Source organism: Peromyscus leucopus, chromosome 3, assembly GCF_004664715.2.
Source record: "Peromyscus leucopus breed LL Stock chromosome 3, UCI_PerLeu_2.1, whole genome shotgun sequence".
NCBI classification, from domain to species: domain Eukaryota; kingdom Metazoa; phylum Chordata; class Mammalia; order Rodentia; family Cricetidae; genus Peromyscus; species Peromyscus leucopus.
The window spans coordinates 108,365,602-108,388,933 of NC_051065.1; the positions used below are offsets into that span (position 1 = coordinate 108,365,602).

General features: G+C 46.0%; 1 protein-coding gene across 5 annotated transcripts in view; it reads right to left on the reverse strand.

The window, feature by feature from the left end:
- Nucleotides 1-23,332, reverse strand: part of Prickle2 (prickle planar cell polarity protein 2) — a 342,866-nt gene that overhangs the window by 35,548 nt on the left and 283,986 nt on the right. For 4 of the 5 annotated variants that reach the window (XM_028855071.2, XM_028855079.2, XM_028855089.2 and 1 more), the window contains 5 exons: nt 17,554-17,667; nt 14,342-14,479; nt 11,913-12,116; nt 8,443-8,629; nt 2,383-3,261 (listed from right to left, as the gene is read on the reverse strand). In XM_028855071.2, coding sequence (XP_028710904.1) covers nt 2,383-3,261; nt 8,443-8,629; nt 11,913-12,116; nt 14,342-14,479; nt 17,554-17,667 — 1,522 coding nt within the window. Of the gene's footprint in view, nt 1-2,382; nt 3,262-8,442; nt 8,630-11,912; nt 12,117-14,341; nt 14,480-17,553; nt 17,668-17,996; nt 18,309-23,332 lie in introns of those variants that run through there. The other variant, XM_037203929.1, reaches the window with a different exon arrangement.

Sequence of the window (23,332 nt, forward strand, 5' to 3'; positions counted from 1 at the left end):
AGACTGGGGGTAAACCCCCCCATCTCTTCCTTAGAAGTGGAGGCTGTGTCGTCTTTCCTGGCCTTTCCCAGACTCCTGCTCGAGGCCCCTGATTTCCTCATAAGGCCTCCTAATGTTATTGTCATAGCAGACAAAGCCAGAACATCTGTTTTAAGACAATGACACACATCAGAACAGCAAGGAGCTAGACTCCTGGGCTCCGCCTGTGTTGAGCTGTGCTCAGAGGCCTGGGAAGGAGGCCGAGGAGCTCACATCTATCACAGGTCCCAAGGGCACGTGGTCTTGCCTAAGAAACCAGCTTCACAGACTGAAGTACATATTTATCTGTTGTCCTCTTAAATAATTACAGCACATGAATGCTCCCAGGCAGTTCTCACTGCGCCGACTGCTTACTTCTACAGTGTCAGTGAAGGCGCTTATTCACCAAAGTCTCATTACTTTTTTTCCCCATCTGAAACATGGGGGTAAGAATAGCTGAGCTTTGTCTTCTGGGACAAGTGGGAACACAGTAAAAAAGCATTTGAGGAGAGATGAAAGGTAAAAACTCATTGTAACAGACACCCTATGACTCAGGCTTTTGTTTGTTGAGGAGAGAGTTTAAGTGGATTCCACATCTTTAAAAACTTGTGTTTTTAACTGCTATGAAGGATCTAATCAAGTGGGGGCTCGTATGATGGCAGCAGCTGCTGGATTAAGAACAAGCATGGCACTGGAGTCAATAAGGCACCTCCTTTTTCATCCCTGAAACGCTCGGGTCAATAGCCATGCTTGGGTGGGCGGGGTCATGCAGGCCCTACTCCTCCCTGCTGAGCTATTAGCTCCTGATGGCCTTGGAAGGATGGGGAGTCATTATCTTTGCATGTGTGCCCCTCAAGCTCCTTTGGATGGTCCCGTGCTCATGGTCACTCAGACAGTCCTGGTTAAAACTCAGTGGGTCTCACAACAAAACAAAAAGACACAAATATGGAACAGGGGCCTACTGGAGGAGGGGAAGTGAACAGGTAGGGGAGGGAGAAGAGAGGCTGGGGCAGGAGAGTAATCAGAATACATGATGCACATTGATGAAATCAAAGGGCAAATTTAATTAATTTTAAAAAGCTGGGTAATTCTCAAACTTTCTGGTTCTGATTTTCCTACTCAGAAATAAGAATAATGATATGTTTCCCTTGCAGTGTTGTGACAACTTAATTAATAGCTAATATTTGTGTTGTGCCCGGAACAATGGTTGACATGTGGTAGGGTTGGCATGTGGTAAGAACTGTATGCATTAGCTAAAATATTCATGTTTATGATAGCGGGTGGCTGGGGCTGAGCGGCAGCTGAGCCCATCAGATGGGACTAACAGAGTTTACCACCGCTATTCACAGTCCAAGTATGCTTAACCCACTGTCAAAACGGTGTAGATCCCAGACACATCCTTGACTGTGGGACCTGCTATGAAGGTTCACCTGTGACTCTGATTCTCTGCTACTAGAGACAGACACTGAGTACATCCTGGAGCATTCTTACCAAGAGATAGACTAACACATGGCTCTGCTGAGCTTGACTGAAACACTCTTAACAGAATGACTCACCGGTTGAGTCTTAAGCAGCACTCTGGCTGGTTTACATACCCTGATCAGTAAGACAAGCACATAGAACGTGCACGTGGATGTTAAAGCCATGCTCATCTTAGGCAACTATCTTATCTCTACAGCCAGCTGGAAAGCTGTTAGAGACAGTACCCTGAGATGGTCTACCTACATCCCGTCCATTTTAGTCAGCTTTCCTCCTCATCTCTCTCTGTGTGTGTAGATATATATAATCTATCTTACATGTTTATTTGTATATTTTGAGATACTGGGTTTCAGAAAACCCCTAGAAACTGGGTTCCTCAAGCAACACTAGGCTGGGGCACTTGCATCCCAGGTGTGTGGTAAATACCACCACCTTACAGCTGTTCTCTCTCATGAATGCTCTTGGCTAATATGATGCCTTACCCGTGGCCAGCCCTCCAACTTTGTCATACTCCCCCACATATACACACAATCCTGCTCTTTAGCAGCCAAAGGCAATGATAGGTGGGCGTGGTAGGCTGACACATCAGTCTGAATGTCACCAGAAGGAATGGACCTGCAACAGAATCTCCAGAGCCCCATGGAACAAGCTGAAGCCAAACCCCAGAAAAGACACCATTTCTGACTTGACTCCTCCCCTTTTACTGGAAGTATCTGCCCACCCCTAAACTTCACATGTATCACAGGCATCCAGACTTTGGACTCAGGCTTTCTCTATATTCCATCAAAGAGAGAAGCTATCTGACACTTGGGTTAGCTTTCCTCAGCAGCCAGCTGGAGGAGGGCATTGTATAGAAAAACACTGTATTACCCAGGACCAACCTACCTGTTGCATTGGACAGGGCCAGTGATTCCATAGAGCCACGAGGAGTCTGTTCTGTGGGTGTCATGTCCTCTGTGTATTTCAGGGAACTGAGTGGACGTCGGGGCCGGCACTGCTGCGTAGATATGCCACCTTCTTCTTCTTCCTCCTCCTCCTCCTCATACTTGGGAACTGGGATGCTGCCTCGGGTTTCACTAAAGCTTTGGCTGGACATATCGCTGTAGCTCTCCTGGGACATCAGCCTCCCTGGGTAATAGTCCTCACGGCATTCCTGGATAAAGCTGCCACCGTGCCCCTTCATGGCCATTGACGAGCTTCTCTTGGGGTTGCCGAAGTGCTTGGACCACACGTCAGGCTGGGCTCCTGCTCCCTGCCCTCCTGGACCGTAGGAAGTTCTGATGTTGCACTGGCTGAGGAGCTGCAAAGGACTCTGGGATTGGTTCTGCTCCATCTTGTTTCCATAATGGAAGGGCTCATCCCGGCTCCTCCAAATGGGGTCCCGGTTGAGGCTGGGCGTCTGGCTAGATAGGCTGAGGAGATCCATCTGCACTGACAGGGGGTCCACATCAGCTGAGAGCCGGTTAGAGCTCACCTGCAGCTGGTTGTGCGGGCTCAGCATGGCCTCCTCTGTTTTGCCTTTGTTCTTGCCGATTTTGGCACTGCGGCGAGACTCTTTGGCTCTGGCGTTCTGGAAGGCCGAATCAGATGAGTCAGAGCCATTGGGGTCCTCCCCGGCACTGCAGGCCCGTGAGCAGAATATCTGGCCCTGCTTTGGGAGGAACGGTCGCCCCAAGAGGGACTTCTTACAATGAGCGCAGCAGAAACAGGTCTCTGTAGCATGCCAGTGTTGGCCGTCATAGGTCATCTGACCTTGGTCGATCCCTGGGAAGCAAGAGACAGAAAGGAAGCTGAGGAGCTGTACCGAGCCCTACACCACTACATGAAACATCACGGCAAAAGCAAAAACAAAACTGTATCAGTCGCTCCATGATCAGGCGCTGCGCTGTGCAGTCAGTGCCCACACCCTGTTACAACTTATTCTACCAGTCAGCGGACTTCTCAACTTCCCTTGCTAGCAGCATGGAGGATGTAGATCAGAACAGCTTAGCTATGAATTCTGCCAGAGACACACTTTCCCCAAATAGCAACAGAAGTTGAGCATCCTTAATCGAAAAATCCAAACTCAAAATGCTTCAAAAGCCAAAATTTTGGTGTCAACAAAATGCTGCAAGCAGAAAATTCTGTATAATAAAATTGCTTCATACATAAAAGTATTTAAGGTGTCATATAAAAGCATCTTGAGATTATATGCATAAGCTCTATAGGAACTATAAATGAGTTCCATGTTTAGAATTGTATCCTGTCCCTCAAGTATCTCATTATAGACATGCATGGTTCTAAAGGCTGAACTAATTCTGCTCCCAGACACGTCAGCTAAGGGATATTCAGTCTGTGATAGCACTAGCCTGATAAAGCACTTGACTGTCTGAAGTGAGTTCCTACCAGTGTTTCGTTTTCCAGGTGAGGAAATGCAGACGCAGAAGGCTAATGACTTGCCTAAAGTAATATAATTAGGCATCAGAGACCCGAGCTGTACTCAGAAGACTTGCTCTGAACTATCCTAACAGTCCTGTCCTCTTTACTCTATCCAGGAACCTGCTGAGCTGTCTCAAGAGCCTTCTTGTCCACTGCCAAGGGTAGCCTTGGTTGCTTCTCCACTTTAATTATAGTATCAATACTTTCCATCATGCCGTCGCCGTTGTCTGCACTTACAGGTTTCACAGAAAGTGGTGCTTTATGGAGACAGGGTCAGAAGTTTTCATGGTGTCTCCAGGACCTAGGTGATAGTTCTTCCTACTTAGATAGATGGACAGAAGACCTGTATAACCACTCATTGTCAATCACAGGGCAGTTACTGCAGCTGCTTGTTGGATGCCACAGTGTGAGTATCTGTTTCTCCCTCAAACTCTGTGCTCAATTCCTAATACCCACCACACTAGTATTAGGAAGTAGGATCTAGTTAGATCATGAAGGTTCTGTCCACATGAATGAATCAATATCCTTGCAAAAGAGACCCAAGGGAGTTTGCTCATCCCCTCTGCCATGTGGGGACATAGAAAGATGTCAGCTCTGAGCCCGAAAGTGGATCTCCCCAGACACCAAATCTGTCAGGTCCTTGACCATGGCCTTCACATCCTCCGGAACTGTGAGAAACGTGTGTACTGTTTAGAAACTGCCCTGCCTATGGCTCTGAATAGACTAAGTCAGTGGAAAGGCAAGAAGGGGACTTCAGTTTTCAGTGGGGGGAGCCCTGCTTGCTGTTGGGAAGGAAAAACCATGGGTATGTTTGTAAAACACATTGTCATTCCATTGCACACAACCTGCACCCAATGTCATCAGGAAAGGAGGAGGCACAGTTCCTCCATGATAGGACTCTGCTGTCACGGGCCTGTGTGCTAGGGAACATCCCTTCATTATGCACTTGCTTCTTACTAGTTCCTCTGTCCTCTTTTGATGGAAGGAGAGTACTATCCTTGAGGATGCCATCTCTATGCCAAGTCATTAACTTGGGACACTGAAACCACCCTTGGCACGAATCTTGGCTAAGTAGTTCACAGTGTCTTCTAGTCCTGGGGTCTGGTCTAGGGATGGCTCATAACCAGTAACAGGGCAATGACAGGGTTACCTGAGGCTTCGAAGAGTGATATAATAAGCGATAAGCACGCAGTTGGAGTCCCTGCCCTGGGGACAGCCTATTAGAATATAGATTCTCAGGATTCCCATGAGCAGGAACAGATCTCATAAGACTGCCAGTGCATGATGATAAAGGTCTCCCCAGGAAAGCAGCACTAAAATGAACCTCCACTTTTAGTAGCCAGAGTTCCACAGCCTGGATTTTCAAGGTGTGACTTCCAGACACCTGTCTAGAGACGGGTAAGTCAAGAACTGAGAAGGCCATGATTGCTGGGACTGAAGTGCTGTAAGAAGTAGCTTGTTCCTAGCCGGCTAGGTTGGCTTTTGTGTTCCTAGAGCCCAAGGACAGGAAGGGAGGAGGCAAATTCTTCTCTTACTGGATGTTCTCCAAACTGGGGCAGGAAGCATCTCTCCACTTAGGCACGAATCCCCAGGGACAACAGGAGGGAAACTTCACGAGGACAAGAGCTGTTACCTGGCCACTGCATTTGAGAAGGCCACTGTGTGACTCAGCTCTACCCCCATGACCACCAGCATCCCCAGGGAGACTGAGGATGGGAAGCTGGGGTGAGGCTGGAAACAGACATCTCTAAGCTGGGGCTCCAGCTAGCGCTTCTGCCCAGGCCCCTGGGGGGAAGCAATGGACTGTATAGGGAGGGATGCAGAGAAGTGACAGTGATGCCCATCCAGCTTCGCCACTTCCAGGGGGCTGTAGAGTTGCTAGGGCCCCTCTGCTGGGTGTGAATCTTCGTTCTGTGCATTCTATCAGTGTGGGTCCAGGTAAGTGGCTTCAGTCTAGGCCTTGCTTTCCCCAGCACAAGCACAGAGATGAAACTAGGCTGTCGTGAGGGACTATGGAGAGGGCTTAGTCCCAGCCTGCTAGCTATTGAAACTGTCTTTCCTTCAGTTTTACTAGGTCTGAAATTCTAGTTTTCTCTTTGCAGAAGGCCACTGCCTAGATGCTGCCCAAAAGCAACCCCTGAGACCATACGGCTTCTCTTTCTTCCTCTGCAGCTTTTCTTCTCTCTGTCAAGAGTCTCTAGAGCTCATTTTGGTATCTTCAGCTGCCCAGGATCATTGATGACACACAGTTATTTGGTGTGGTATCCCACAGCTGTATCTCTGCCCACTCTCCACCAGAGAACTTGGAAGGGTGGGTCCTCTGCCCTGTCCACCACCGTGCCTCAAGGGAATGTGCTCAGAGGTGTCAGAGGAAGGCCAAGCTCTCTGGAACGGGGCCTCAGAGGACAGAGTGGGGAAGACGGGGGTGGTGAAGGGGAGGCAAGTCACAAAGCAGCCAGGCAGACCGCTGAACACTGCCTCTGATAAACATCATCGATGTCAGATGGCCCTCTGAACTGCTCCTGAACTCCAAACATCTGGAGAAGGGCTCTGTGTTCAACATCTAAGCACGCCTTTAAAAAAAATCCCCCCTCTAAGGCCTTTAAGCTCTTCTCTAAAGGAGCATGCATCTGCTGCCACCACAGCCTCATCTGTTTATAAGACTGTTTACTCTGCTATGCATAAGCAAGAGTCCTGTTGCCTTGGTAACAGTTGCCTGATGTAGGATCTGCTCTGAGCAGCTGCATAAATATGGAATATTTGTACAGTATGGGCAGAGGTGTGGCATTGATGACTGGGGTATACATGATACACACAGCAGGATCTCTTGGTCCTAGGGAAATTACATTTTGCAGAGAAGTAGACTTAAAAAAAAATAAATCAGGGACAGCAACTTAACTATAGCAGCAGACAGACTGCAGACCACAGCAGTCACCTTTTCTAGTAAAATATGGATGGATGCCTTTTATGGATTCAAGAGGAGAGGAGGATGCCAATAAAAGCTGTGGACAGCTGGAAGAAGACAGAGGACGGAGGGGCCGTTTGAGGTACACATGAGCTAGTCACAAACAGAGTTTTCTCTCCCAAGCTTCTGGGAGAAAACTCTAAGTAGTCATTTGTGGCTAGGCTGGTGGCCTCTGTGGAAAGGGAAAGGGCACAGAAAAGCTATCGGAAGGTGGTGTTGCTGCTGTGGGTTAAGTTTCTAACGCTCAGTCTCTCCCACCTGAGTAAGCACTGACGAGCAGTCTTAAACCTACCCAGTCACAGCCTGGAGTCAATACAATGCACCACTGTCTCTGCCATGGTCCCACCCACTTCCCCGCCTGGCACGCCCAGTTATAATTCAGTTCCCTATTTCCTAATTCAATGCGCCAAAGAACATCAGCATGTCTGAATGGGGCAATCCGGTAAACAGAAAGGTTTCTGGGCACCTGGTCAAGGTGGCATTTGGTGAGAGGGAAGGGCACTTTGGGGAAAGGGTTTTGCCATCACTTAAGTCCAGAAGGCAATGTTAAATCTTTCATTTCTGATGAAGCCCAGGGAAAAGACTGTTTTTTTTTTTTTTTTTTGCATCCTTACAAAAGCTCCATGGAGCGAAATGGAGTCATGAATGGAGGGTCTCCACATCTCACTGCAAGTGAGAAGTTGGCAGCTTCTAAACAGGTGTCTTGGAGTTTTGTGACCCCAGAAAGGCTATAGATATTTGTCCATTGTCACAGTTTCTCAAACAGTGTTGCTCATTCTCAAGGCACCAAGAGGAAAGGAAGGCAAAAGCCAGTCCACTGAAGCAGAAGGGCTGAACGAAAGGGGATGATTCTCTTCGCCTCCAATCTGCTACAAACTGGGAGCATACAGCTCATAGACTGTTTTGCTCTGCCTTTGGCTAGGCTCATGGCTGTTGAGTTTCTAGAAGACACACTCGCTGGAAGCCAGTGACCATTCCTCATTACCAAAGAACCCTGCCCCCATTCTTCCCCTTGCCCATTCCTGATTTTGTTTAAAATGTCTAGGGATATGTTCATTTCCCCCATATTTTCTTTTTGGGGCTTCACACTTATCCCTGGTGGTGGAAAACCATACCACAAAGTCCCACTTGAAGGCAGATCCACAGCCAACTCAGAACTGATAAGAGTCTATCTGGAGGAACTGACTTGGAAATTGGTGTGTCAGTTCCTCCCTCCTCCTCCTGAGAACGCACATGTCAAGACTAGGTGTGACTGGAGGGACATTTCAACCACCATGTGAAGGTCATGCTCCCAAAAAGATGCCAATAGAAAGTAAACTAAGCTGACACAGAAAAAAAACAAAACAACAGGCTTTTTTTTTTTTTTTTTTTAACCCTTCATCTACCTCTACCTGAAGCCAAATACTCTTTGGCTTTTCTAATAAAATGAGCCAAGAAGTTCCTTTTCGCTGAAGCTGGTAGGAGTTAGTTTGTTAGCTGTAGCCAAAGGGATTCCAGCTATGCCAGACACAGGGTGGAGCCCATCTCGGGCGGATCAAGCGGAGTGCCGTGCACGGCCTTACCTATATGTTGGGCACAGGTGTCGCAATACTCCGCGTACAGGGACTCGAAGCAGTGGCAGCAGTAGGGTCTGCCTTCCTTCATGATGTAGCGCTGGCCGCCCAGCACGGTCTCACACTCGAAGCAGCAGAAGTGCCGCATGTGCCAGTGCCGCCCCTCAGCTTCCGTGCACTCGTCCGCAAAGATGATCTGGAGACAGGGAAGCCGCGGGGTTAGTGTCCAGGACGCACTGTGATGATGCGCTGGAGAAAGCGAGAGCCCGAACTACACAGGTAAGAAGGCAGGCATGACCCCCAAACTGCCAAAACAACTCTGCATCTATATGTAGGCTTATTCCACATGTCACAAGGCTCCGCCACGTCATCTGCCTGAAGCACAGTTAAAATACGGGTGCCACATTTCGGTGGAGAGCTAATGTCCTACCTTGGGGAACATAAAGCAAGATAAGGAACAGTTTCCACACAGCAGCTTCATTTGACTGAGGCACTGCGTTTCCTAAAATGGGGAATGTCGTCTGAATCCTTGGAACTCTCTTCTTTTTCTTCTTGAAAACATAAAATTGGGCAATGCTTGGAAATGCATGGATGTATGCTAATAAGCTTCAGCTAAGAAAAGTGACTGCTGCCTCCAGATGAGTGGCCAGGTGGCCAGCTGGCCATGCTCTTTAACACTTCTCAATGTGCAGAATTGGTCATCTTCACATCTAAGGCCTTCCTGGCCCTGGGAAGTGTTTTATGTTCTGACCCACCAGTGCTGTTCTAAACTTCAAAGCACAGACTCCAAAAATTATTATGATGCTATAATAATCAGTTTAGTGTGGTACTGCCATAAAAATTAACATATAGACGAATCCTCTGAATTGAGAGTCCAGGAGAGAGAGAGAGAGAGAGAGAGAGAGAGAGAGAGAGAGAGAGAGAGAGAGAGAGACTGAGACTGTGTGTATGTATGGCATTTGCTTGTCAAAGGTAGTGCTAAGACTATACTATGGTACAAGAATAGTCTCTAACAAATAGGGCTGGGACAATTGGAAGTCTCATGGAAAACTATCAGTTGAATACCTACCTCTCACTATAAACAAGAATGAACTGAAAGGGGATCAATGACCTAATGGGAAAAAAGTGATGAAGTTCTTAAAAGAAACTATAGTTGTCAATCTTCTTGACCTTGGTCTATGCAATGGTTTCGAAGACATGGCAAGACAAATGTATATAACAACATGTAAATAATCCATCATAAGGACGTAAAAATTAAAAATCTTTATGCTTTGAAGGATATCAAGAACAAAGTAAAAATACAAACGAAGAATGGGAGACCATATATGTGAACCATGTATCTGACAATGGACTCATGTCCAGATCATATGAGTGAGCCTCACAAGTAGAAAAAAACTAGTCCAACTGTGAAAAATGAGCAAAGGCTTTCAACCCACAGTTCTCCCCCCAAAATTAATAAACAAGTAGACAAAAGTATTTAAAAGGCACTCATTATTATTAGTGGCTAGAAAATTATGAATTAAAATATCATTGTAGTATTATTTTATACCTATTAGGTTGGCTATAATAAAAAAGAATACAATTGTAAGAATTAAAGAGAATGTGTAAGAGCTGGAATTGTCTTACCTTGACAATAAGAATGGAAAGTGGGGCAGTTGTTTTAGAAGATACTTTGGCCTTCCTTCAAAAGTTAGGTTTAGAATTACCATAAAAAACATTCAAAATTTAAAATTTATGTGTATCTAGAAACTTATATATCAATGTTCATAAGTAGCATTGTTCATCACAGTTAAAAGTAGAAACAAATGCCTATCAATTGGTAAATGGCAAAGCCAAATGTGATATACACATAAAACTGTTCATATAGAATTATATAATTCATGCTCAGCCATGAAAAGGAATGAAGTGTTAATATTTACGACAACAGAAATTGACTTTGAAACCACCATGCTGGATGGAAGACGCCAGAGACAAAAGGAAACATTATATGACTTCATTCATGCGAGATGCCAGCCCTCATGGATCCAGAGACAGGGACAGGGCTGGGAGGAGGGCTTAACGGAAGAGAAGAGCATCTAGTGGAGTAGGGTACTGATTTTTGGCTGCTGAACATGACTTGGGATCAGGGAGTAGTGGCGCTTGTTCAACTTTGCAAATGTACACTTGTGTACCTGAGGCAGAAGGCGAAGGGGCTGCCTAGAGTCCCAGACTTTGACTTATATGAAGTCTTTTAGCAAGGGCCAGAGGGTCAAGCATCTCAACATTACTATCAGAATCCACATTAGTGAAGGCTCACCCAGTCTCTATAAAAAGTGGAACCCTCAGGCAGTTTGAAGGGACAAATGGCCTTGTCCTAGTGGACTTGGCAGATAGAGTGCTGCCTCCAGACTGCTGTCTATAAGTTTAGACAGAAGCACAGAGCTACTCTGTGAATTGGTATGCCTTCTAAAACTGTCCCCTAAATCAGTGGTTCTCAACCTGTGGGTCACGGCCCCTTAGGGGTCGCATATCAGATTATTTTGATTCGTAACAGTAACAAAATTACAGCAAAATAATTTTATGGTTGTGGGGGGAAGGAGGTCACCACAATATGAAGAACTGTATTAAAGGGTTGCAGCATTAGGAAGGTTGAGAACCACTAAATGATTCCTATAAGGGGCCAGGTTTAGAACATACTTCTTTCTGCTCTCAGCTTCCATACTGAAGGCAAGCTTTCTACTCTGTGGTGAAATGGTCACATATAGCTTGGATATGCTTCTGGTGGTGGTGGGGGGAATGGCAAGCAGGGGCCTTTATGCTGTTCTGATTTCTTACCACAATGCTTTCAAACACCTGTCATGCCAGGGGTGGAAACATCCAGATAGCCATCCCCTGACCTCTAAAACTTGTGGGGGGAAAAAACCCCCAAACACTACTACCCATTTTTTCCCCTCTCTAACCAATTGTTCCAGAGAATCTTCTAGAAGTGGAGCTCTATTTCTGATGTGGACTTTCCAGAGAATTTCTGTGGTTGTAGTGTGTGGTTCCTCACCCTATTCCTACACGGGAGACTCCGAATTCACCATGCTGAGTATGGTAGGTCATGTGCCAGTTGCCAGATCCACTATGATTGGGACATGGGTGATGTTTCTCTCTGGAAAGGGTTAGCATAAGAGGGTAGAGTTTGGTTGTCACATATGGTTGTTTCTCCATATGGGAAGCTAAAGGCCATGTGCATATGTCATGCTTTGGTGCAACAGAGGGATGGTGGGGCAGGGTACGGATACTGGGAATAGTCTATGGGAGACTCTGTGTGTCTGTGTCTGTGTGTGTGTGTGTGTGTGAGAGAGAGAGAGAGAGAGAGAGAGAGAGAGAGAGAGAGAGAAAAAAAAAAAAACAGAGAGAGAGAAAGAGAGAGAGAGAGAGAGAGAGAGAGAGAGAGACAGAGACAGAGACAGAGACCCAGAAAAAAAGTATTCACACATAAATGGGGCTCTGACCTCGTCACAAGCTGCACAGCGCGGCTTCAGGCACTCAGCATGGTGCCTACCACAGTAGATCTTCCCATCTTGGTAAAAGTAGATCAAGTCAACCAAAAGCTCATTGCAGACAGTGCATATAAAGCAGGGTGGATGCCAGCAGATGCCATGGCCAGCACGTGATGCGAACACAGCGATGTCCCCGCCCTTAATCTGTCCTCCGCACTGTGAGGCAAACAGAAACAGCGCCAACATCAGCTGTAGCTCTCACAGCTGTAAAAGGATGACATCTAGCTACTACCAACAGCTAGCTACTAGGGCATTATATGCACACTAGTTACTGTGTCTCCCGCTTTACATACCTGGTAGGGCAGATATATTTCATTCTTCCCAGGAGCCCCCACCCCAGGGCCTAAGTAAGACAACTTAAGCAGCAGAGGATGAGAAACATAAAGGTGTGGGATGGTTTCTCAGTATGGGAGTATACAGGGGGGTCTACAGGCACCAAACCAACATGTAGAGCATGGAGGGAAAAAGGTCTAAGCATCTCCTACATATCCCAAAGTTCATGCAGAGGTATCATGTTAACACCAGCAGGAAAGGCTACAGATAGGGTTTGGCTGGGGTGGGGGCCTGTACTACTGAGTGGGCACATAAAATCAACTCAGTCTTAAATAGCTTCTTCCTCTTCCCTATGCCTTTCAGGCATGCTTTTTAGCTCTCTACAACACCTCTTCATATAATCTTGATTAAAGGGTACCACTTTTTAAGCCCAGGATATACAAGGCCGAAGTCACAGACGACTCACGCTTACAACTGGGGTTAGAATACAGAGTTATGTTCTGAGGGTCTTGGAGGAAGGAGAAGTGAGTTTACAAAGATGCTCTCTGTTCACCATGGCATTGGCCATGAGGTCATGACCTGTGTCTAGCAGAATGGCCCTCACAGGTGGATGAGCTCCATAGACAATGACTAAGGAATAACAAAGGGTCTGTAAACCCTTCTCCCAGTGTGGATTTTGTGGGAATTAATATGATCCACAGACTAAAGGCCCAGACTTGAGGAAAGGTTTCTGGTAGCTTGTGTGTGTGACATCCCAATATAGAAGGCACCAACCCACCCTCCATGATTATGAAAGAACGGCTAAAGTATCCACACACATAATCATATTTAATCCCCCTCCCAATGGTGTTACAAGGTTTGTTATAGAACGCCTTTCTGCTTCAACATTCCTGACATTGTTCTGCACAGATGTGGGCCCAGCTTTTCTTCCCCTTTAGGCAACCCCTATTCATGAGGGGGCTGATCTGAGAGTGGGTGAGCCCTGAAGTGAGCGGTCCATCTCAGACCACAAACACCAGTCACTCGCATCTCAGGACTCAGTCTCCAGGATTCTTCCAGGAATGACGACCCACTGCCCCCTCTTGGGTCAAGCCACTTTGCTTCCCATCTACCAGATTCTGCCAGTTGTTTCTGTTGGAATCTCAAAATGAGGGTTTAAAAACTACCTGCCCCTCTCAACCACTCTCCAGCTTCCTCTTCCCGACCCAGCTGGCCTGCCACCCAGAGCTTTAGTTAGACAGAGCTGCACAAAACCTGGGAAGACTTAGAGAAGGGTGAGACGTGGTGGCCTTCTCCGGAGAGCAGGAATGGGGTGATGTTGGCCCAGGCAGGTGACATACCTGTCCTGCTTAGGCACCTTCCTCTACCACACCCTAAGCAGGCAACAGCAGAGCAGGCAAAAGGTAAATCTAGATCCTTCAACCCAATGAGGTCCCAAGGTGGTAGCATGGGGTCTCTCAGACTTTGCAAAAGAACCCTCAAACTCAAAATAAATTTAGGTGTCATCCCTCACACCATCCCTTTAAAGGTCATCCATGTTGGGATGATCCCAGATGAGAGACTGATTCATGGTCCAGATAACTCTATTTTCAAAGGGAGCCTTCCAAAGGATGATGCTGTGACACTGTCTGGTCCTTCCAATCATTTATGTAGCTCTCCATGAACTCTGCACATCTGCACATCTCTACCCTTTAATCCTCCTGATGCAGTCACAGGCCGCTGTTTTTCTTTTGTCCCCAGGAGCTACCCCTCTGCCTTAAGGCCTCCATGCTAGCTGTTCCTCATGTTCAAGATCTGCATGCCTCTTCTGCACATCTCTACATGCCTTTGCTCCAGACGCCACCTTCTCAGTGGGGTCTTCTATGACCCTTAAGACCGCAGCCATCACATCTTCTTAGTCTTTCCTAGCCCTCTCTGCTGCAGTTTTACTGATTGGATTTATTGTATGACTTCTCCTGGTGCACAGTTCTTTACATGAAAAAGACTAAGTTTTCATGTCTTTTGCTCACTGCTGAATCTTCAAGGCCCCAAAGAGGGCTGAGCACCTAACAGGCATTTAATACAATAACTGTAGAATGAACTTCTTCCCTGCCCCAGTCCATCCTCACCTGTTCACAAATCGCTCCTGTCATGGTAACAGGGAAGGGCCTGACATTTCCTCGGCCCAAGTTCTCACGTTTCCTCTGGTTGCTGAACAGCTTCAGCTCCCTCTTCTCTTCCTCATCCAGGGAGTTGCAGTATCGAACCTGAACACACAGAGGAAAGCAGGGAGGAGGCTCCGTTACTCCAGGGGAAATACTGAAGTTCCCGCTCACAGCCTGGAGGTACTTAAGGCGAGCCAGCACCAAGATGGGTGTTAAGCAAAGGGGATTGCTATGGGTTGTGAACTCTGGAGTCCACGCCTCAGGAGGGAGAGACATTCTAGAGCTGCTCCTCACCCTTCACACTGTTCCCACACTCAGATCTAAGTCACCAAGAGTGGCTCAGAGCTGGCAACTTCCGGGAATGTTCTCTTTACAAACTGTAAGGAACTACAGGTTTCATGTGTCTGTGTCTATGTGAATGAGCCCTGTACCAAGAAATGGCCCCAATCTGTCAGTCAGCATGTACACGTCATCTGGCCTCCATCCTGCTTTGGGGAGGGAGAATAGGCAGATATCCGTCTGGACTCCTGCTAATGTGACAATATGAGAAAGAGACTTCCTTCTCTTTAAAACACAAGTGTCAAAGAATAAAGGGAGGGACAGGAAAGGCATCTGCATCCAGGATCTGCCACTCTGTTCCATTGTTTCTGCACTTTGGTGATTGTGCCATGATCCTGAACTATTATTTATTAACGCTAGTTTTAAATGTGACTCACTTTAAGAAACTTGGATGCATTTATTTAAAAGGAAAACAGGTTATGACTACATAAAGAAGAGTCAGTCACCCGCAAAGATGGGAAGGTAACTCTCAAACAGAGCAAAACCATACTGTTAGAACCCAGCCGACCACTGCATCTTCAGGAGATGCTAAAACTGATGTGCTTACTGTCAATGGGAGAACAGAATGGCCTGCAGTGGTGTTAGGATACCCTCCAGGCACAAAGACGAAATGTGATTTAAAAGAAAATAAGCTCTTGTTACAGAGTCCATTTCATTTATTGCCATGCTCACATCCCACCCCAAGCCATACTTATATCTTTCTTTGGGAAACGTGGCTCCTTGCAGCTCATGATTTCTTCTGGAGTGATCCAGATATCAGAACTGTTGACTGCATTGCTCAGACAACTTTTCATAAAGAAAATAACAAGAAAAGCTTTCAGCTTGGGCTGTTTGTGCTAATCTGAAAGTCAGTAACTATGTCTATTCAAATTGTGCTATCTCAATGAAAAGAGAACATTAAGTATCTGCTTTAGAGTCAACCTCTGCCTTCAAAAGAGGCCACGTCACCACATCACATGAGCAAATCTTACCCACTGGCTTTCATGTATCACATTCTACCAACATGGAATCATAATCCAAATGGTATCTATTTAATGAAAGCACAGTTGACGATAAACAAAGTGAACCACTACAAGCATAGGGCAGATCATTTCCCTCCCTCAAGTGATAGTTTAAAAAAAAAAGTCTTCAGGGCAATGTTCTAGAAATCTAACAGCCCAGAAAACATGGTTGCCACCGATGACATTTTATGGGCATGCTTTTAAAAACAGGCACACCCCTCCTGCTTGTAAAAACTTGCATTTTCACCCCCAGATTAGTTATCCAGGCATCTGGTTACAATGCTTGCTTTCATCTTTAAAGGAGTCAACTTTTGTATTTGTTTTATGAACTCTGAAATAAGCAGTGGGAGAGAGGAGAGCAGCTTTCTAGGTAGCTGCTTCAGTTTTTGAGACGTTGTCTCACTTATTCAGATTCATATGTTTAGTTTTGCAGTACTGAGGATTAACCCCAGGGCTTGGCACATGCTAGATAAGGGCTGGACCAGGATCTACACTCTTAGTTTCTCAGCATCAGCAGCTCAAATTGTCTCCATTTGGGCCAGCAAAACGGCTCAGGAGGTAGAGGTGCTTGCTGCAAAACATGATATTCTGAACTTGACTTTCATCCTCAGAACCCGCATGGAGGAAAGAGAAAACCAATTCCCACAAGTTGTTCTCTGACCTTCACATACATGTGGTGGTATCTGAGCATTTTACACACACACACACACACACACACACACACACATACACACACACTGTACACACATACACCATAAAAATATATTTAAAAAATTCCCTTTTATGTAAAGATGTCATCTGAGACTCAGCCCATGTATGTGATGAGTTGGTAGGAACTACTCATGTCCAGCTCTCTGCAGGGATATTTTTTTTCTTTCAACTTAAAAATTATGCTTTTGTTTTAAATATGGAGCTAAATAGTGCAAATCTGTAGGATTCTTGGTTTTGAAACCAGATACCTCCAAATTAATTTCCAGCTTAGAAACCTATTTTCCTCCCACACGATCTTTTAAAAGCTTGCTTACAGATTTCTTCTTTAGGATCAATGTGATTTCAATAATGAGCAACGCTGGTCAGGCATGGTAGCTCGTCTGTAGCCCAGCTGTAGATGTAACAGTCAGCTACACCCAGCACTTGGGAAGAGGAGGTCTGAGAGTTCACTGAGCTGCTGAGAGCATTTCAAGTTATCCTGGCTGACGTGAAAGCCAGTCTCAAAAACTCAAACTCAGAATCAAATAAATAAATGCTTGCTTACCGAGCTGTGTTTCTGGAATTAGAAAAACAAAAAGGAATGTCCACATCCACACTACTTTCAAAATACAGATGGCTGACTAACAAGGTGGACTCTGACTTGATAAACATCCTGGTGAAAGCTGCCAGTCTAGACCTGGACCTTTGGCTGCCCTCGACCTGAAGAACCTGCACACTCACTTCTTAGGAAACAATCCTGAAAACCTGAGAGACTCACCGTGCTTCTTCTGGGTAGGAAGTGGCCCTTAGTCATGCTCCCAACTCCCACAACAACTGGAAGAACACATTCCAGTCAGAAAACCCTGGCCCGCGCTTTCCAACAGTGGCTCCCTGTTTTCTGTACTAGTCAGTTGTGCTGGGCTTGGACTCTAACCCAGTCCAGGGTGCGACTGGTTTTCTTTGGGGGGTAGGGTGAGAAATGCTCTCCAAAAATACCAGCCAGTGTCTTAAGATTCTAACTAAGGAAGCTAAAATTTAATATTAATTGCCAGAAGTTTTTTTTTTTTTTCTTCAGCAATCTTACTGACCACAATGATTAGGAAAAGGGGCAGGCAGCCTACCAGAAGCTCCCTCCAAACACCTTACCTCATTGTCATGGGGAGGGAGCTGGTGCAGTAGCTGCTTGATCCGCAATTTCTCTCCAGGACTGTTGACGTAAGGGACTTTCTCTTCCGGAAGGCAGCTATAGTACTGGTGCACCTGAGGGACAGAATGAAGGACAATCGCCCGTTACTCACCACACAGGTATCACCACCCCTCACCACCCCGAGGAAGGTGCCCAGTGGGACAACGGCTGCTTCCATTGCTCCCGCCACCCCTCAGGACAGTCAGCTGCTGCCTTTTCTACTGTCCACACAGAGGAGCACCCAAAAAGACAGAGCCGAGTGAATTGCCCCTCACTTGGGGGCTGTCCGTCTCTGGAAGGGGACAAGTCTAAGAAATTCCCTATCAGAGGAGAATTCAGCAAATGCACAGGTAAAGCCAGAGGGCAAGGCTCTCCCAGCCGACTCCTCGCAGTGTTGCTTTACCATTTTCTGTGCTCATGTCCCATGGGAGGCACCTCTCCAGCCAAGGGATGTGTCGGTGCCTGCCTAAATACTGCTCTCAAACCTTTCTCTGGCACTCTGTAGGTTCCCGAGTGTCTCAGCCTCCACCTACGTCAAAAGCCCTCCAGGTTTTGAGCCATTTGCAAGGCAGGCGGCACCAACAGACACTGAAAAGAGACTCGATGCTGGTTGCGGAAAATGTTAACTCAACAGCAGCAACAGTGCAACGACCTTTGCATCTCCTGCAGCGCTGCTCTTTATAACTGATGCGTTCCTGCAATTTCTGAGGCTCACTCAGTTTTAAACGCCGGGGAAAGTATCAAATGTCCAATTTTGCCTAAGAAAAGAAGGCAGCCATTCTACTGAGGCTATGGACCACTTAGGATATAGGGGGAGGAACATAGCAGACCCAGTCTAAGAGGTTTGTTTCTCCCAGCAGCAGTAAGTTTATAATTCTTTGTGGACTTATATGTATATGTATGTGCATATGTATATGTATATATATTGGAGGAAGAAAAGGGAAGGAAGAAAATGGTGTAATTATATTTTAATTAAAATATTTATTTGTTATCTATTTATGTGTATGTGTGTGTGCTCCTGTGAGTTTATGTGTATCAGTGCTTACAGGTGCCCACAGAGGGTAGAGGGCAGTCATGCTGTTAAGGCTTTATGACGTAGCTTCTGCCATCCTAGGAGACAATCTCACAGCAAACTCCCTGATCCTTGGTTCTTGCTCACGGACAGGGACAAAGACCCAGTCCTTACTACAGAAGTGACACACAGACACCTTTAGACCAATAGAAACAGGACAATCGCCAGGTCTGAACCCTTGGCTACCTGAGACGTCTGTCATGCTTGCTTGCCAACAAATACTTATGCAGAGTACTGTTTTCCTGTATTTTAATTCCTTAACTGATGGAGAAAAAGGGCCCACCTCTCGCTGGTATCACCACTATCAGGTCACATGAAAAGGTAACAGAAGTAAAAACTGACAGGAAGGGCTTGGAGGACGGCTTAGCCAGCAAAGCACCCACTGTGCACTGAGTTTGGATTCCCTGCATCCGTGTAAAAAAGCTGGTGGAGTCCCATGTGTCTATAACCCAGAGCAGGGGGAGGGAGGGAGGTAGATATCTGGATCTCATTGACCAGATGGGTTAGCAATTTGCAAGTTCCAGGTTCAGTGAGAAACCCTGTGAGTGGACTGTGAGTGAAAAAAGATACCCATGTTGACCTCTGGCCTCCATATGCACATATGTGTACATAGCCACACAAACAGGAACAGATGAAAAGACACACAAACAGTCAGACAGGATGCTAATAAAGACAGACAAGACAAACAGACAGGATGCTAATAAAGACAAACAAAGACAGACAGGGTGATAATAAGCAAAAGTGTGCTAGTTTTATAGAAGAGGAAAAAAAAACCCCATAGGCTCAGACACTATGGAAGAGGTTTTCAAGATCTCCCACAGAGCAGTGTAAGCAGCTCTCCTGAAACAAGACACTTATCCAACAGGCTGGAGGTGGAGACTGGGCCTCTAATGCCATCATAAGCTCCCACTCCATATTGTCCTCCACATGCTCCCTCTAAATCCTTTGCATTAGGAGTGGTGGATATGAACAAATGTTCCGGGAATGCTGGGTGAAGAGTTGTAAAAGACCCTGCCTACTTTGATCTCTAGAAACCAAGTTATGAGTATTAGAGGGACAAGCAGATGACAAGGCTTTAAGAAATGTGAAAGCCATCCTTATTTTTAAAATAATGAAACCATTCACCATGATGTGCCTATCACCCTCTGAATCTAGTTCTGAAGGCAACCACAGACTTCATGTTGCTGACTTTTGGAAGTTCAAAGTTGCTGGCTTTTTGAAGAAAGTCTGGGTTGCTATAATCCCTCCTTAGAGGTGTCTGGCAGGAAGCCATGTTCTGGATGGAAGGAATGGCTACGAGTTTTGTAGGCAGGTCATAGACGGCCAGCACTCCTGAGAAGTGGCCCCTCATCACAAATTAGCTTGAGATTAGTAGCTGGCCATCTGACTACCACACTATTCTGGGAATGTCTTCTGAGAATCCTAGAACCATATGCCCCACTGGACATCGGCCAGGTGTAAGGAAAAGGGCCCAGTCTCTGTAGTTTAGTACTTGAACTTTGCCCCTGTGTCGTAACACTGCTTGAAGAAGGTTTTCTAAAATGTAATCCTGTAATTCTTGAACTTTCAAGGCTGAGGCAGGATGATTGTGAGCCTGACTAGCCTCAGCAATATAGTAAAAACCTGTCTCAACAATAAGAGAAGAAAGAGAGGAAGGAAGAGAGAGATTTAAAGATGAAGAGGGAAAGGCAGCCTCTCTCTACCCATTCTTAATATTTTCATAATTGTGAAACATCAGCAGAAATCACTAACATGAGATGAATCCCTGCCACACTTGATAATATAGACAACTGGAGCTCACCTGACCCTCCTGTCAATCCCTGCTCATTATTTTCACAGCAGTCATCCCCGAGCACCCTTCTTTAGTGGTCTGTTGAACCAAACTGCTGTGCTGCTGTCCACATTCACCCAGGGTGGAATCCTTTCTGTATACTCCACAACATGGCAGATGGATATGAACCTCTAGAGATGGCTCTGTCATTTCCCTTCTATAAGGGTCCCAAGCAAGTTACATAGTGGTGAGATTCATCATAAGATCACAAGAACTAAATGAGAGAGGATACATATAACATAAATGCATAATGATGAGCCCCCCCCAGCCTGACCTAGTCAAGATGGAACACTACAGATGCTTCACAGCCACGATGGCTCATCTCGGTTGTCCACTCGACTATATTTGGAGTCAACTAAAACCCAAACAGCTGGGCAGGCCTATCAGAGATTTTCCTGATTGGATTATTTGAGGTAGGAAGACATATCCTAAATCTAGGTCACACCTTCTTGCTGTGGGATGGTCTGTATGTCAAATGTGTTGCTCTGATTGTCCAGTGGCCAGGCAGGAAGTATAGGCGGGACTAACAGAGAGGAGAATTGAGAGAACAGGAAGGCAGAAGGAGACACTGCCAGCCGCCGCCATGACAAGCAGCATGTGAAGATGCCAGTAAGCCATGAGCCACGTGGCAAGGTATAGATTTATAGAAATGGATTAATTTAAGATATAAGAACTAGATAGCTAGAAGCCTGAGCCATTAGGCCAAACAGTTTAAATAATATAAGCGTCTGTGTGTTTATTTTATAAGTGGGCTATCAGAAGGCTGGGGTTTGGCGGGACCAGGAGAGAAAACTCTCCAGCTATACCTTCTTGTGGCACCTCACACAAAAGGACATGGAAGAGGGAAGCTTTTGCCTGCTTGCCCTCACTCTCACTAACAAGTTCATCTACTCTGTTGCTGAGGCATCCCTTTGCTGGGCTGGTATTCAGACCTACTTCTTTGGGATTCCGATGTGGACTGAAAACCAGCAGCTCTCTAAAAATTCCCTAGGACTCCAGCATCAGATTGGGACAGCTGAGACATACAGTCTCATGGACTGAACAACTACTGGATTCTTGGCCTTTCCATTATGAGACAGTCAAGGTTGGACTACTTGGACCACAGCCTATAATTCTAATAAATCCCCCCTTTTTCCTCTCTCTCTCTCTCTCTCTCTCCTCTCTCTCTCTCTCTCTCTCTCTCACACACACACACACACACACACACACACACACACACACACACACGCACACGCACACACCATTCATTCTATCAGTTCTGTTCATTTTGAGAACCCTGACTAATACAATGGCCTTTCTTTCACATTAGGAATTGTAGTGACACTGGTGGTGTAGAGAGTGAGACCAAATCTGGGAACTTCCTCTTTTAGCCTAAGCAAGAAAAATACATTGTAAGGAATGTAGTACTATTAAAATGAATTCGGTTTCTAAAGAGAAAGATGCTGGATTATTAGAAAGGCATGATGCTTTCTCATCTGCTTCTCTCTCTCTCTCATCAGATTCCTCTGGCCTCTGCTCTATTCTTTGTAGAACTTCCTTAGAGCTGAAGGTTCCCCCAGCACTGCTTCAGTTCAACAGTCTGCCCCAGACTGACTAGCTTTTCTCAACTCTAAATCCCTCAGAGAAGGGTCCTGGGTACCCTTTCTTGGACTGGGTCTACACTGGGAGATGGATGTGAGGAGCTCCACACAGCTGAAGAGTGGAGGACAAAGGACTTCCACGATTCACCTCAAAACTGGGTGAAGGTGGGGCCAGCACTGATGGAGAGGTTAGGAGACATTTAGGAGTAAACACTTGCCTTGGTGTGTACATTAGCTTCCTGTTGTTGGGACAAAAACATTTGAGACCAGTTACGTGAAAGGGGGACAGATTTAGCTGATGGTTCCAGAACTTTTGGTTCATAGTTTCTTGGCCTTGTCACTCTGGGTTGTGGTAAGGCTAAGAATTTGACAACCATTGATGTAACAGCTGCCAGGAAGCGAAACAGAAAGAAGAGGCTGGGCTCCAATACCCTCTTTCAGGGCATGCTCACACTGACATCACTTCCTTCCACTAGGCTCCACTTCCTCAGGATTCTACCACTTGACATTAGGGTTACACGCTGATGATCAAACCCTTAGCATATGATCTTACAGGGACATTTTCAGATGCAAACCATATCAGAGTGCTGAGGTCCATCCTAAAGACAGCATTCTCGAGTCAACAGAGGCAGTGGATGCTTTCTGGTAACAGCTCTTTCTTTTTTGGACAAACAGTATCACCTGTTATGATTCACACCTCATGATCACCACTGAAACCCATCCTTTCTACCAGTATCCCAATAAGTCCTCACAAAACTCTAAATAAAAATACTTTCTTCGAGGTCACCAACAATTTGAAGGTGAACTTAATGCTTTACTCAGCAAGTTGACTGTTCTCAAAACAAATCAGCTCATGTCAATAACAATCACCAATATATGTAATAACCAATAACCAAGTCAAATAAGCAAGTCACCACCTACCCTGAAGTAGGTGACCTGGTGTGCTCTGAGGAGGAAGATGATTTAGTCCTTTATTGACCTCTAATTGTTGCCAAAGCCTGTTGAGTGCCTGCCATATTGGCTTCTCCAGCTCTTGAGGTTTGGGTGCCTGAAGTTCTAACAGGATAGGGGCAGGGCAAAGGTGGTCATCAGCTAGGGCAAGGGACAGCTCTTGTGAGTCCCCAGTCAACGGAGCCTGCATGCCTTCTCTCCTAGCATCCCCTGTCATAAAATCACAGGACAGCTCCCAAACAAACATCAACCAAACTAAGGGAAATGACAAACTATGGCGTCTACTTTTCAACACTACCAAAATT